The sequence below is a fragment of the Rana temporaria genome, chromosome 1 (assembly GCF_905171775.1).
Source record: "Rana temporaria chromosome 1, aRanTem1.1, whole genome shotgun sequence".
NCBI lineage: Eukaryota > Metazoa > Chordata > Amphibia > Anura > Ranidae > Rana > Rana temporaria.
The window spans coordinates 185,078,786-185,093,016 of NC_053489.1; the positions used below are offsets into that span (position 1 = coordinate 185,078,786).

The 14,231-nt window shown below is 41.3% G+C and overlaps 1 protein-coding gene across 1 annotated transcript in view; it reads left to right on the plus strand.

Moving 5' to 3' along the window:
* DNAH10 (dynein axonemal heavy chain 10) overlaps positions 1-14,231 on the plus strand; it is a 278,707-nt gene that overhangs the window by 256,198 nt on the left and 8,278 nt on the right. Inside the window, exons 71-76 of the mRNA XM_040347338.1 lie at positions 2,700-2,871; positions 7,792-7,923; positions 8,277-8,488; positions 9,109-9,276; positions 9,494-9,674; positions 11,674-11,819. Coding sequence (XP_040203272.1) covers positions 2,700-2,871; positions 7,792-7,923; positions 8,277-8,488; positions 9,109-9,276; positions 9,494-9,674; positions 11,674-11,819 — 1,011 coding nt within the window. The remainder of the gene's footprint in view (positions 1-2,699; positions 2,872-7,791; positions 7,924-8,276; positions 8,489-9,108; positions 9,277-9,493; positions 9,675-11,673; positions 11,820-14,231) is intronic.

The window sequence follows — 14,231 nt, forward strand, 5'->3', positions numbered from 1 at the left end:
GGGGCCCGCAGTGCGCCCCCCTGCCCCAGAGCACCCAACCCCCCCATGTTGAGGGCATGCGGCCTGGCACGGCTCAGGAGGGGGGGGGGCGCTCGCTCGTCCCCACTCCCTTCCTGGCTGGCCGGGTAGCGTGCTTTGGATACGGGTCTGGTATGGATTGTAGGGGACCCCCTACGTCGATTTTTCGGCGTAGGGGGGGTCCCCTTACAACCCATACCAGACCTAAGGGCCTGGTATGCTCCTGGGGGGGAACCCATGCCGGTTTTGTTTTTTACAAATTGCCGTGGAGTTCTCCCTCGGGAAAGCATACCAAATGCCGTCGCTGCAATGGGCCTTTACAAGGTGTGACTAACTTTACACTTTGTAAAACGAGCCCTAATTTTACACTTGCAAAATAACACTTACGGCGCAAAAAGGAAGCTAGAAAGCTTTGTGGATCGCCTTAAGTGCTAATTTGCATACTAGCAACGGCATTTCGACTCGAAATGCCCCCAGCGGCGGATGCGGTACTGCATCCTAAAATTAGGCAGTGTAATTCAATTACACATGCCGGATCTTCTGTGTAACTTTGGAAAAAGCCTTTTGAGGATCGTTTCCAAAGTTACACACAGACTGAACAGCAGTTAAGTCGGAGTATCTCTTTTGAGGATAACCCCCATAGTGTAAGTATCACAGACAGAATGGCCATATGTATGTATTTTGAGAAGTGAAAACTGCCTTGCTCTCACATTGTCTTGGCTACTTTCAAGAATACTTTGAACTACTGATCTGCTTCCACACATATAATATTCATATAATATTTTGTTCCATTAGCAAAGACTTCTGAGAAAAACAGTGTTGTGCTTGTAATTAATTTAGAAGTTCTTTGTTAATTCTTGTAGCCCCTTTAGGAGAGTTTGACTATTGCAGAGTTGCTAGTTCTTTACTAAAATGGGATAGACTAAAATATGAGTTTATGTCCTCATAGTGTATGAGTTTCAAATGTAATTTTAACTGTAGTTTGCATACAAAAAATGTTTACCTCTCAACACCTTCCCCACTTATCTGGTCTCCGCTGCACCGTATTTAAGGTTGAATATATTTTTATTAACGCATTTTTAGATGGTTACATAAACAGTCACTCCGAACAAGCGAGTTCAAATACACATGTAAATTATTAGTGGAGCAGTAAATATATTGTAAAATGAAAATACTCAAGGAGGGTCAATATCCACAACAAAGCACTGTTCTTTTTCAGCTATTTAGCAAGGTTACTGCTACTCACAGATTTACCAATCTGTACACTTCTCACTCATACACAGTTCCAGATTATGCATATCAGAATCATGCTGGCAATCACGTGACAATGCTGACCAGTAGAGCTGCACGATTCTAGCTAAAAGGAGAATCACAATTTTTTTGCATAGAATAAAGTTTACGATTCTCTCACGATTCTTGATTCTTTACCGTTTAGTTTATTTTAAAATTAATTGAAATGCATTTTCCCCTCCAAAAAATTGCATTTAAAAGACCGATGTGCAAATAGTGTGACATAAAATATTGCAACAACCACCATTTTATTCTCTAGGGTCTCTGCTAAAGTAAGTAATCTAAGTAATTTTCTAGAAAAAAAAAAAATATTTAACTTGTAAGTAACAAGTGTCAGAATTGATCTGAGTTGACCTAAATTTTAAAATAACAAAAAGATACGTTGTTTATAGTTATCTCCTTGCACTGACAATGTTGTGATAAACTTGGCAGACTGCCTGTTTTTTGTTTTTTTTGACAGCTGTCAGCTGTGAGCAGAGAACAGCTCTCCACTGAGAATCGGGAAGATGCTGTGTTTTTTTTTTTTTTTTTTTTTTTTTTTTATTATCCGCCTCAGAGAACTATCAGGATACTCAATCAATTTGCGTTCAGTTCGCAGTCTCCTTAGTTCGCATCATGGTTGGAAAAGATTTTTTTTTATTTTTATTTGTTGTTTCTTTCTTTTTTTCTTTGTTATTGCAAAAGTGCTTTTTTAAATATGTGTCAATAAATGTACGAAAGGAGAGAAAGGAAAAAATACTTAAATACATAAATAGATACATTAGTTTCCCATTAGGGAAGATGCTGTGTTAAGATTGGAAGGGGGTTTAATCGAGATTGTGATCTTTTAACGATTAATCGTACAGCTCTACTGACCAGTGAAAATTGCTTCTGTCTTCTATAATAGATACTTGTTGGTCAGCACGGTCACGTGACATCATCACTTGCCATTACTGGCACTGTTCTGATATGCAGTCTGTGGGGCTGTGTGCAACGTGATATCTGTGCAGATGGGTAAATTGACAGGTATAGGTGGCGGTCAACTTGATAAATAGCAATTTAGTGCAGTGACAAAAGTGCTGGGAGGTAACATTTTCATTATTGGATTCAGAAGTGGACCAACCTCTAATGTCACTGTACTCTTTTATTTCAGTATTTTTTTTCACTAGTGTTCAGCAGTCCTGAAAAAATATATGTGATAATATAGTAATTACTAGATTTGACAATGACCAATGCACTTGTGTTGGACTAAAACACATCTTTTAGCATCAATGGCTTTCTGACACTTTCGTTCATAAACTCTGTGTTGGAAAGGGAAAATTATATTATATGTCATTACAAATATACAGCTAAAAGCACCATTCTAAACTGGACTTTGGGAAGCCTAATGACATCTTACTGTGTATCTACAGGTCATGTATGGTGGCCGAGCCATCGATAGCTTTGATAGAAGAATTCTAACCACGTACATGGATGAATACTTGGGTGACTTCATATTTGACACATTCCAGCTTTTCCACTTTTATAAGAATGATGAAGTTGACTACAAAATCCCAAGTGGTGATAAAAAGGATGACTTTGTTGGTAAGATAATGACTGTCATTGCAATCAAACAGATTTTTTTTGTAGCAGTTGTTACAGAAAACCTTCAGTCTAAACAAAATCTGCGTAAAGGTTATGGTGGTAGAGTTGTTTATACCTTTTATGACCTATTATGACCTATTATTAGTTCAGTCTCAGGTTTAATATGCACATTAGCTAATCTTAACTAGATTTCTTCTATTTACATACCACCCATGCATTCATGACACATTAAGCACAGATTAAAAACTTCCTGTTATGAGAGAAGAGAGTTTTATTTTTCGGCCATTGAGCAACACAGCTTGATGACAATTAAGCACCCCTTGGTTATATTGCCACCGACAGGAGAAATGGTTACCCATTTACACATAGAAACTGAAGGCCAACCCTCTAAAAGCTATACCTTCCCCATCTCACACCTGCTCAATTTCACTTAGGGTTTTTTTTTACGAAAGGAAAATACACTTTCCACTACAAGTGCAAACTACAAGTGCAAAGTGTACTTGAAATTGCACTGAAAGTGCACTTGGAAGTGCAGTCGCTGTAGACCCGAGGGAGACATGCAAGGAGAATAAAAAACAGTTTGCATTTGTAGTGCAAAGTGGATTTGCCTTTTGTAAATAACTCCCTTGGTGTCCTTAAGAGGGATGTCTCTTTCCTTTCTGCTATATTTTTGCATTATTTGGAAGATTTCCTTCTAGTATACTGATGTTCTCTCTGTGATGACACAGACAATACATCTGTATTTCAGTTACTCTAGGACTCTACTTTCAGATCGGACCAGTACATCTGGGGATTCCTTACTAAGTTTTCAGGACCAGAGCTGTGGCAGTTTTCATCTGCCCTCATTTCTGATGACTTAGGCCCCTTTCACATTGAGGAGTTTTTCAGGCGGTACAGCGCTAAAAATAGCGCTGCTGTCGCGCCTGAAAAACTCCTTCACTGCAGACTCAATGTGAAAGCCCGAGGGCTTTCACACTGAGGCGATGCGCTGGCGGGAGACAAAAAAATCTCCTGTCAGCAGCATCTTTGGAGCGGTGAGAGGAGTGGCATGTATACCGCTCCTTCACCGCTCCTTCCCATTGAAAACAATGGGAAACCGCGGCAATACCGCCCGCAATGCCCTTCTATAGAGGCGCATTGCGGGCGGTATTAACTCTTTATCGGCCGCTAGCGGGGGTTAATACCGCACCGCTAGCGGCTGATACCCGCGGCAATTCCGGCGGTATAGCGCTGCTATTTTTAGCGGCGTTATACCGCCACCGCAGCTCCCGCCCCAGTCTGAAAGGGGCCTTACTTCTTGTGAGTGGTTAGGCAGATCTCTGGCTATTTTGGGATTTTCCCCTTTATCTGTACCTACATTGTGTGCCTTTTTCTCACAGAGTCTGCCTTTTTTTTCCACCAACACCAGGGACACAATAGATCTCAATATCCCCCCCCCCCCCCCCGGTAGGTGGGGTGTTATTACACTCTGCCTGCCTTTGTGTGGTCACAAAGCCATACCTCCATCTACCCTGTAAGCTGGTCCTTTAGTATACCTGGGAGAATGAGGTAGCTCGTTTTACTCACAGATACACCAGCCCTTTTTTTTTAATTCAACTGTATGTCTGGCACTAAATAATCACCCCATGGCTGCAGGCAATCCAGCAACTCAGGACCTAATTGGCTCTATGTGCAAGGTCAAGCTGGGAATGGGAAAAGATTGTGCTTTTTCCACTTTTTACAGATCACAGTTTAAATCACCCTTTCGTTCTTAAATGCTAATTTCTCTTCCTATGTCAGAGCATACATGCTTTCTTCTGGTATGCAAGGTTTTATGCCTTCTTTAGTGTTACTCCTCATGATCACAAGGGCTTAAAGTGCCAACTCATAAAAAAGAAGCTGCACTAATAATAAATTGATAGTGTGAACCTGTGAAGTAAACACCTTAATTGCATAATCATAAATACATAGTCAAAAATAATGAAATAATTCGCCTCTAATCGTAAACTAAATACTAATGACAGAATATATGATAATAAACTGTGAAAATCGTCATGTGATATATCCTAAATATACCATATACATAATCAAATGAAAACCATATGGTAATAATAATTGGGGCAAATGAAAAGTCTCTATCCACAGTGATCAAGAAGATAAAGCGCTGCAGCACCCAGTGATGAATCTTCAAGGGATACAGACTGTGAATCCACCACCACACAGAGTCAAGGCTTACCAGCCTTTCAAGCTAGAAAAGCTTGTCACCCAATCCTGGGTATTGTGATCTCACGCTGTTGCAAAATGGCTCACAGATCTGGCGTTTCCCAAAACTCTGGCCCAGATATAATGGCAAAATATAATGGCAATTCCAATGTGTCAGTATTGACCAGCATACTCTGTGTTGGAGGCTTGCTGTTAAATCCAACAAAGAACGTAGCTGGAGAGGTGGTCTCAATGGATATATGCGGCCTCCACCGATCCGATCCCCGGAGAAGTCCCAGTCCGTTTCCAAAGTGGAATCTGACACAGAGATGCCTATAATTTGGATTCTGTCAGAGAGCTTCAGGATTGAAGATGCATTGTCATGAACTGAATCCATCCCTTCCCTAAAGGAGGAGATCCCACCAGCTGAATTTGTCAGATGTTGGTTCACCTTAACAGACCATGTCTGGGCTCAGTTCTCAAGGACCTAACTGTTCCATTAAAGGTGTTTTCTCTTCACCCCTCTGTAGAGGATTTTTTATCATATACAAGATAAAAGACAAGATCTTCCTGCCTGGAAAATGGAGGCAGGTTTGGCAACTAAAAACCCAATGTCAGTCTCCCCAAATGTGAACTTAATGGCTCCTTGGTTTAACAAGAAGCTGGACAGATTTGTGTTAAGAATACGGGACCCAGTGGCGGATACAGCAGATGTACTGGTAGTACTGTGGGATCATATGCCCTGATCTTTTCCATTTTGTTGAGACTACTATCTCCTCTACTAAGAAGGATCGGAGCTAAGGGCATGTTGGCCATTCTCATAGCAATGGATTAGCCTCAGAGAGATCTGTTATCTTACCCTTCTTGATCACTGGCTTTGACAGCCTGACTGTAAAAACACAGGTTCTGAGAGGGGCATTTCAGTATCAATAATCCTGACCATGCCTGAAGCTAGTAAATCTACTATCGAAATATCAAACATGGAAGACTTCTTTTCACTGGTGTGAGTCTCAGGTTCCCCCCCCCCCCCCCACATGCCTTATTGCTGGGCTGTGTTTTTTCTTTTTCCTCCAGGTAGGGGTAGAACAACATATGACCATCAAAGGGCAAGACTTTTCATTGTCTGTCTGAGCTTTTCCAACATCCTCTTGCTAATGATCTGTACTGTTATACAATGGGTTAGACACATTGCTACCCTTGTTAGATCTCCAACAATGGGATTTCATTTTAGTTTTGTGGTGTTACAAAGACCTTCTATTTGGGACAGTTCCTTGGCTTTACTATCTCAGAAGGTAGCCTTTCTTGTGGCCATTGCTTTGGCCAGAAGGGTTTCCCAATTAATAGCATTGTCCTTGTAAGAAATAGAAGTTGTGTACTAAATAATGGATTCAATTAACTGCTGTAAGTGCCTAAAAACTAAAAAGGGTTTAATATCACTTTGATGAACAATGGCAACACATTTATAGAGCACATGCAATCTATTGTGATCAATTGAATTTGTTATGGAGCTCAATGGGCACAGCAGTTAAGATTCCATGGCTCATAAGACTTCTTTAAGACCCAGCATCATATGAAGCTAGTGATATGTATTACTGTTAACAGAATATGATTACATGAAAACAGTTTCTGCAAAAATATCGTCTTTTTGTTGATTCATACTTACCTACGTGTCCCCTGGCACCTCTAACACTGAGAACCGAGCGATCGGCTCTGTGATCAGAGAGCTGCTGACTGTCAGTTACAGCTCTCTCCTCTCAGCGGCTCGCTGAGCCGGGTATCAGTCCAGGGATCTGGTAGATCCCGACTCCATGGTCGTGTTGAAGCAGAGCCTGGACCGACTTCTGTGACGTCAGCAGAGAGCGGACTTCAGCTGAAAATAGGTCACAGGAGTGCAAAATTGCTAATTTATTTAGTAATCGTTTTAAAACTACTACTGGTTAAAGGGTCACTAAAGGAATTTTTTTTCTAGCTAAATAGCTTCCTTTACTTTACTGCAGTCCTGGATTCATTGTTCGTTTTTGCTTTGATGTTGCTGTAATTACTCTCTGTTCTGGACACTTCCTGGTTGTCTGTTTCCTGATCACCACAGTACTTGGGAGATTTATCACTGTGGTGACTAATCAAGGAGGTGTGTCTAAAACCCCTCAGCACCAATCCAGTTTCGTTTTGCAAAACCTTCACTGCCCTCTATTGGCTCTCTGGTTCTGTACATCAGAGAACCAGGAAACAACAGCAAAAACTAAACTAAACTGTAGGTACATTATATGATTGTTTTTTATCTATTTTTAATCATTTTTAAAAGGAATCAGTTAACTATTATGTCTCTATACCCTGTAAACAGTCATTTCAGCAAAAACATTTTTTTCCTTTAGTGACCCTTTAAGTTTAAAAAAAGGTGTATTGTTAAAGTTTGTTTTAGCTATTTTTTTTCTTTAGAATATGTAAAAAAAAACTGCATGGCCAAAACACAGCCTTATTTGTCCCCAAAAATATGTATTACTTCAGGATCATAAATAATGACAAACATATTGCAAATTGGTAGACCCATATAAACGCTCTGGACCATAATGAGTATGGACTGCAGAGGAAGGTCATTTGCTTGAAGTGTATAAAATAATTTGCAAACCTTAGTTGCGTAAAGGGCATTTTAATCTGGCCTCTTTGTTGAAATGTACAGTATATCTGTCACGCAGTAAAATTATTTGCACGTTTTTATTGTCAATGTCTTTTATTTAACAGAGGAGATAGAGTCACTTCCACTGGCCAACACCCCTGAAGTATTTGGCCTTCACTCAAATGCTGAAATTGGATATTACACGCAAGCAGCTCGGGATATGTGGTCTCACCTCCTGGAGCTTCAGCCACAAACAGGTAACTTATCTGGAACTGCTTGTGTATTTTTACATCTGCATTCAATGCTTATGTTTTCAGCAGCTATGAAAGATCAATAACCTGTATAAATGTTGCAAGGTTAACACAATATGCTGATGTTAAGCTACTCCTAAAGAGATCGTTATCACATCAAATTTAAAACAATAAAAGTGCCTGTGTGTAAGACAAAGCCAAAATGAACAGTATATCATATATATTGTGCAGACATCATACATAAGTTTGTTTGTCAACTACATTTTGACTTTTATACACTGCCTGTCAGCTGTTTAACATTGCCGTAACACATACATGCCAGTATCACAATGTTAAACATTGACTCATTATTCCTGCAGGTGAATCTGGCTTGGGGATCAGCCGTGATGAGTACATTGGGCAAGTGGCAAAAGACATTGAAAACAAGCTGCCCCAAATATTCGATCTGGATCAAATTAGAAAGAGTTTTGGCTTGGACATCTCACCCACCACAGTGGTGCTGCTACAGGAACTGGAGAGATTTAACAAACTGATAATCCGTATGTCCAGGTCTCTTGCTGAACTTCAGAGGGTGAGTAATTTAGTGCTATTGGAGTCTGACTTCTTTTACTGTTCCTCATTCATAGACGCTCCTGTGCTATGCTATATTTCTCATGCCGCGTACAGACGGTCGTTTTATGCGATGTAAAAAAACGACGTTTTCTGTGAAGTAAAAAACGACATTTTTGAAACTTCAATTTTCAAAAACGACGTTGCCTACACACCATCGTTTTTTCACAATGCTCTAGCAAAGCGAGGTTACGTTCACCACTTTTTTCCATTGAAGCTCGCTTCATAACTAGCTTCTGGGCATGCGCGGGTTCAAAAACTTTGTTTTTTGCTACACACGGTCAATTTCTGTGACACAAAAAACGACGTTTTGAAAAACGACACATAAAATTGAAGCATGCTTTTTTTTGTCGTTTTTTACAAGACATAAAACTATGTTTTCCCCCACACACGGTCAATGAAATTGACGTTTTTAAAAATGTCGTTTTTTTAAATCGCATAAAACGACCGTCTGTACGCGGCATAAGTCTTTCTGACAAGTTATAATTTTGTCAATAATATATTTCAAACAGCTAGTTCTTTTAAAATACCTTAATGGTGTGTTCATGAATATTTAATTACAATGTTTTGTTATATCTGTAGGCTTTGGCTGGGGAAGTTGGAATGAGCAATGAGTTGGATGAAGTAGCCCGAGCACTTTTTAATGGTCAGATTCCAAACATATGGAGAAGACTGGCTCCTGATACACTGAAGTCTTTGGGAAACTGGATGATTCACTTCAGAAGACGCTACAATCAGTACACATCATGGGTACTATATGTATCTCATGCAGTACAGATCTTATGTATTCTAACAGGGCAGCTTCAATGTGTCCCAGCCTGGATGTTTTTGTAGACCAGTACTAGAGCTCCTTTGCAAGACTAAATGCAGGGTGTTTGGTGGTTTACAAAAATGTAATACCAGACAAAACAATATTTTGTGTAAAAGCTTGTGTGTGTTTCATTGATGGTTACTCTTTTTGTTTCAGGTTACTGAAGGAGAGCCAAATGTCATGTGGCTGTCAGGTCTACATATACCAGAATCCTACCTGACTGCTCTTGTTCAAGCCACCTGTAGGAAGAATGGCTGGCCACTAGACCGTTCCACATTGTACACTCAGGTTACCAAGTTTCGTACAGCTGAAGAAGTGACTGAAAGAGCTGGACAGGGTTAGTCCTTTAAATGTGTCCCTGGGATTGTTTTACATTAGTAGTGTCCTCAAATAAAAAAGAATGTTTAGGTGTTTTGCTTTTGTATATAACAACTACTGGGGCTTTTTTTTTTTACTACAGGGCTTGCCTTAAACTTTTTGGAACTTTGCACACTGGCTACATGGGAGAACCCTCCTCTATAACTTGGGCTGTGCTTTATTTAGATTTAAAAGCTGGCAACTTATCCAGCTCTTTCTTTAGTGATTGTAAACCCTTGACATAATAAATGAACAAAGCATATCTGCCTATAATGTATTCTTGCCTCAATCCAAAGCACTATGGGATTTCTGTCTGCAATCTCATTCCTCTACTGTCTGCATGAGTCCTTTCTAAAAGGCTGTACTGACTCCAAGGGATCCAGGGGTAAGGGGCGAGGGCCTGTGATTGTTGGCCTCAGCTGTTCATATTTTTCAATGAGATTGTGTAGAGAGGAGGTGTGTCCCTTCCTCCACTCAGGTCTCAGATTACATTCAGCTCTCCTATCTGACCTGTGCAGTGTGTTACAGATGACTGCCCCCCGCAGTCTGGAATTTAAACAATATAGAGAAGAAATGGCCGCAGATAAACAGGTACAATGTATGTAGTAGGATTTGTTTCATCTCTGTGTACTTGAGGCTAGTCATTTCACTAAGTATATGCAAGGGTTTACAACCACTTTAACTATCGGGCTGTGCTCTGTTAGCTGGCCAATGTTGGGCTCAACTTCCATATTAATTTTCCCGTCTTTCTTCTACTGGCTTGATGATGCAGCACTTGGAGGAGGGAGCACATGCAAAGTGCACAATAAATTCACGGGGAACTTCCTGAATCTCTGTGTTGACAGGTTCATTGATGCTGAATTGTCATGTACCAGGGCATCGGGGGTGTGACATCTCCCTATCTTATCCTGCATCAAAAGTTCCATTCGTTCCTTCAAGTCAGGCTCCAGTTCCTGGATCCATGAGTCTTTCTTCATGGTATTGGACTGAAGGTTTCTTAATGTCCTTGGCAAGCCCAGGGGCCAAAGCCTGCAAACAAATTTGTCTCCGCATGAAGGTCTGACAGCTCCGTCGGTGTTGCGGTTAAAGAGTTAAAGTCTGTCTTGAACTGGTTGGAATTTCCTATTCTAATGATCTCTGAGGTGCTAATTTCCGGGGAAGAGAACTAGATTTGGGGGAATGCGCTCTCCATTGGGAGATGTTCCAGGACATATGTCTGCGTTGGGGAACACCAGATGTGGACTTACTAGCTTTTCAGTTCAACAACAAACTGGACAGATTTGTCTCCAGGGCTCAGTATTTGACAGTGTATGCAGCAGATGCTCAGGTGGCGCCATAGGTTGAGTATATCCTAATCTATGTCTTTCCTCTGCAGAAGCCTTTTTGTTTTTCACAAGGAACTCTGCAGAAGCCTTTACCTTGTCCACTTTGAAGGATCAGGGCTGAGGGCATTTTTATAGCCTAGCAGAGTGTGGTACGCCATCCTCATCTGTTGGCTGACGCTCTGTGTCTTCTACAAGATCGGTCAGATTTGTTATCTTAAGGATCAATCTTCTACTCTGCTTCTTGATCCCTGGCTTTGATGGCCTGACTGTTGTTGTAGGTTCTGAAATACATTCTGTAAATCCAAAATGATTATGTTAAAAGTTTGTAAAACTTATTTCATATGCTATATTTTTCTCTTTGCACTCTTTGATATAACTGAGCTGGCGTGAGGTGGGAGGAGTAATGCACACCAGGCATTTAGAAAAATGAAGGTTAGCTTCCAGTGGGCTGGTCTTTAGTTTTCTATGTACCTAGTGTCCATTTTTATTGTAAGCAGCACTACAACCCTTGGTTGCTTACTATCATAAGACTGTGTTCCTTAGTGGACTTTGAGAAAAGGGTTTTATGGTGAGTACAAACATCATATTTGTGTATTATGTGAAAGCAGACAATGTAGAAGATATGTAATTTAAACCTTTCCAATATTTGTGCAGGATGCTTCATATCAGGCTTGTACCTCGAGGGAGCTGACTGGGACATAGAGGATTCATGCTTAGTTAAAAGTAAACCCAAAGTACTTGTTGTGGAGTTGCCTGTATTAAAGGTTATTCCAATCGAAGCTCATCGCCTTAAATTACAGGTAGGTAGTGTTAAATTCCACAATCTCGTTTTACCACTCTGTACCTTACCACATTTGCGGTTCATTTTTTTGTCATGTGTATTTAATTTGCTGTGTTCCTCTGAATCGTCCTACAATGCTAAACTGCATACTCACTGCATATATGAGAACATCATGGCTTTGTAGTAGAAGGTTCCAGGCGTTTAACTGGCCTACCTGCCATCCAGACCTTTCACCAACTGGAAATATTTAGCGCATCTTGAAATAAAATTATGGCCCAAGACTGTTGAGCAGGTAGAACTCTATATCAGGCAAGAATGAGACAACATCCCTCAGATCCCAGATCCCAGAGAGTGTTTTTAAAATAAGAGGGGATGCTACACCATGGTAAACATGACCCTGTTCTAACTTTTTTGAGACATGTTGTTGCCATCAATTTCAAAATTACCTTATTTTTTTCTTAAAATTAAAACTTTTCTCAGTTTAATAAGTTCTCGCCTGGCATAGAGCAAAATGACTGCCGGGTGGGACTTTAGTCGATCTGGGTAGACATCATATGATGTCCTCCTGGATCGAGCCTCATGCACAGCCATGTTGCTGAATGATCTGTCACTGGCTGTCCATTGGACACAGCCAATGACTGATCAGTGTACCGGCTCACTGCGGGTACCATGTGATTGCTGTGACCAATCACAGCAGATCACATGGCAATTGTAAACAATGGATGGCTTCCTTTCATGCCATCTATTGTGTATAAATGTGTTGCTAGCTGTGATTGGTCACAGTGATCACATGGTACAGACAGGGCCAATCACAGCCCATCTGTACCATGTGATTAGCTGTGGCTAACCACAACAAAACAAACTGAATGAACCAATTTTCATTCAGTAAAATAAACATTTTTAATTTTCAAAAATGTTGGTCTTTTTTCATTTATTTTGCAAAACATAAAAACCCCAGTGGTTAAATACTACCAAAAGTAAGCTCTAGCTGTGTGAACAAAATGATGAAAAATACATATGGGTACAGTGTTGCATGAACACGCAATTGTCATTCAAAGTGTGACTGCACTGAAAGCTGAAAGTTGGCCTGGGCAGGAGGGGGGTAAAAGTGCCCAGTACTGAAGTAGTTTTCTATTTTGTATCATTAATAAAATGTGGGTTTATGAGATTTGCAAATCATGGCATTCTGTTTTTTTTTCTTTAGATTTTACACAGCGTCCCAACTTTTTTGGAATTGGGGTTGTACTTTTTAGTCTGCTGGTTGCCATAGATGATCAGTGTATTTACATAGTCGCTATGTGGTTTATTATAGACATAGTGGAAAGGAGGGGAACCAATGTTTTGTAATGGCCACTGGGAAAACATGGGAGATTTGGGTTTGGGGTCACTTTGGTGTTAAGAGATTCTGAGTGACAGTTGTGCCAACCACATCAACATGGTCCTGCAGACTGTTTACAGTTAAAGGGCATAGAGGGCTGAAGTCTTAACTACCTCCTGCCCGCTGTATAGACAAATGATGGCGGGCGGGATCCTCTCTCATTCTGGGACAACGTCATATGACGTTGCCCCAGTCTTGGCATGCCGTGCTGCAATCGCAGGGCACGCCGTGACCCTTGGACACCGCGTAACTTCGATCTCGGAAAAGAGCCGATGACACAGCTCTTTACCCATGTGATGAGCTGTGTCCAATCACACCTGGTCACCTGTAAACACGGAAATGCTGTTTTCTCTTTCGTTCATAGACGGACACAGCATCCTTTGACCTTAGGGTTATGTTCTTCCTACCAGGAGATTTTAGGCAGAATTCTTACAGCACTTAAGGTGTTAAAACTTTCCTTCATGCCGCTCCTCCCAGGGGGCGTGGCTCCCCCAGGCATAACCCACGCCCTGCTCCAGCAGCTTCAGTTTGTTTCTGCCTAACCGTCAGGAGAGTCAGGCTCTCTCTGGAGTCCTGGACTCTGGAGTTTTTTCTTGCGAATTTTTTTTTTTTGCATCTTGCGAGTTTTTTCCTCACTTTTTTATTTTATTTTTGAATCCTGCGATTCTTCTATCAACAGCCGACTGGGTGACAGGCTGGGTCTTGACCCTTGTAGTCCCCCCAGGTTCGGCCTTCGAGCGTGTGCCGGCCCTCAGCTCAGCTTTGGGACGTCCACGACAGGCCCCATTGCTCCAGGGGCGGCCGGGGAACTTCGGTTCTAGGGCACACATATGACCGGTCTCTATGGCCTTGTCACAGTGTGTCTGGCTGACAACCATGCCGTTCGCGGACGTTGGTCTGTCTGGGATACCTCCAGCCGGGTAGTCGCAGGACAGGTAAGTAGTGGCCCCTTACTCAGGTAAGTGGTCTGGCTGGAATGTTTTCCCTTGGGAGGTCGACTGAGGGTTTTTCCCTGCTTTCCTCTCTCCCTTATTCCTCTCCCTCCTTCCCCCT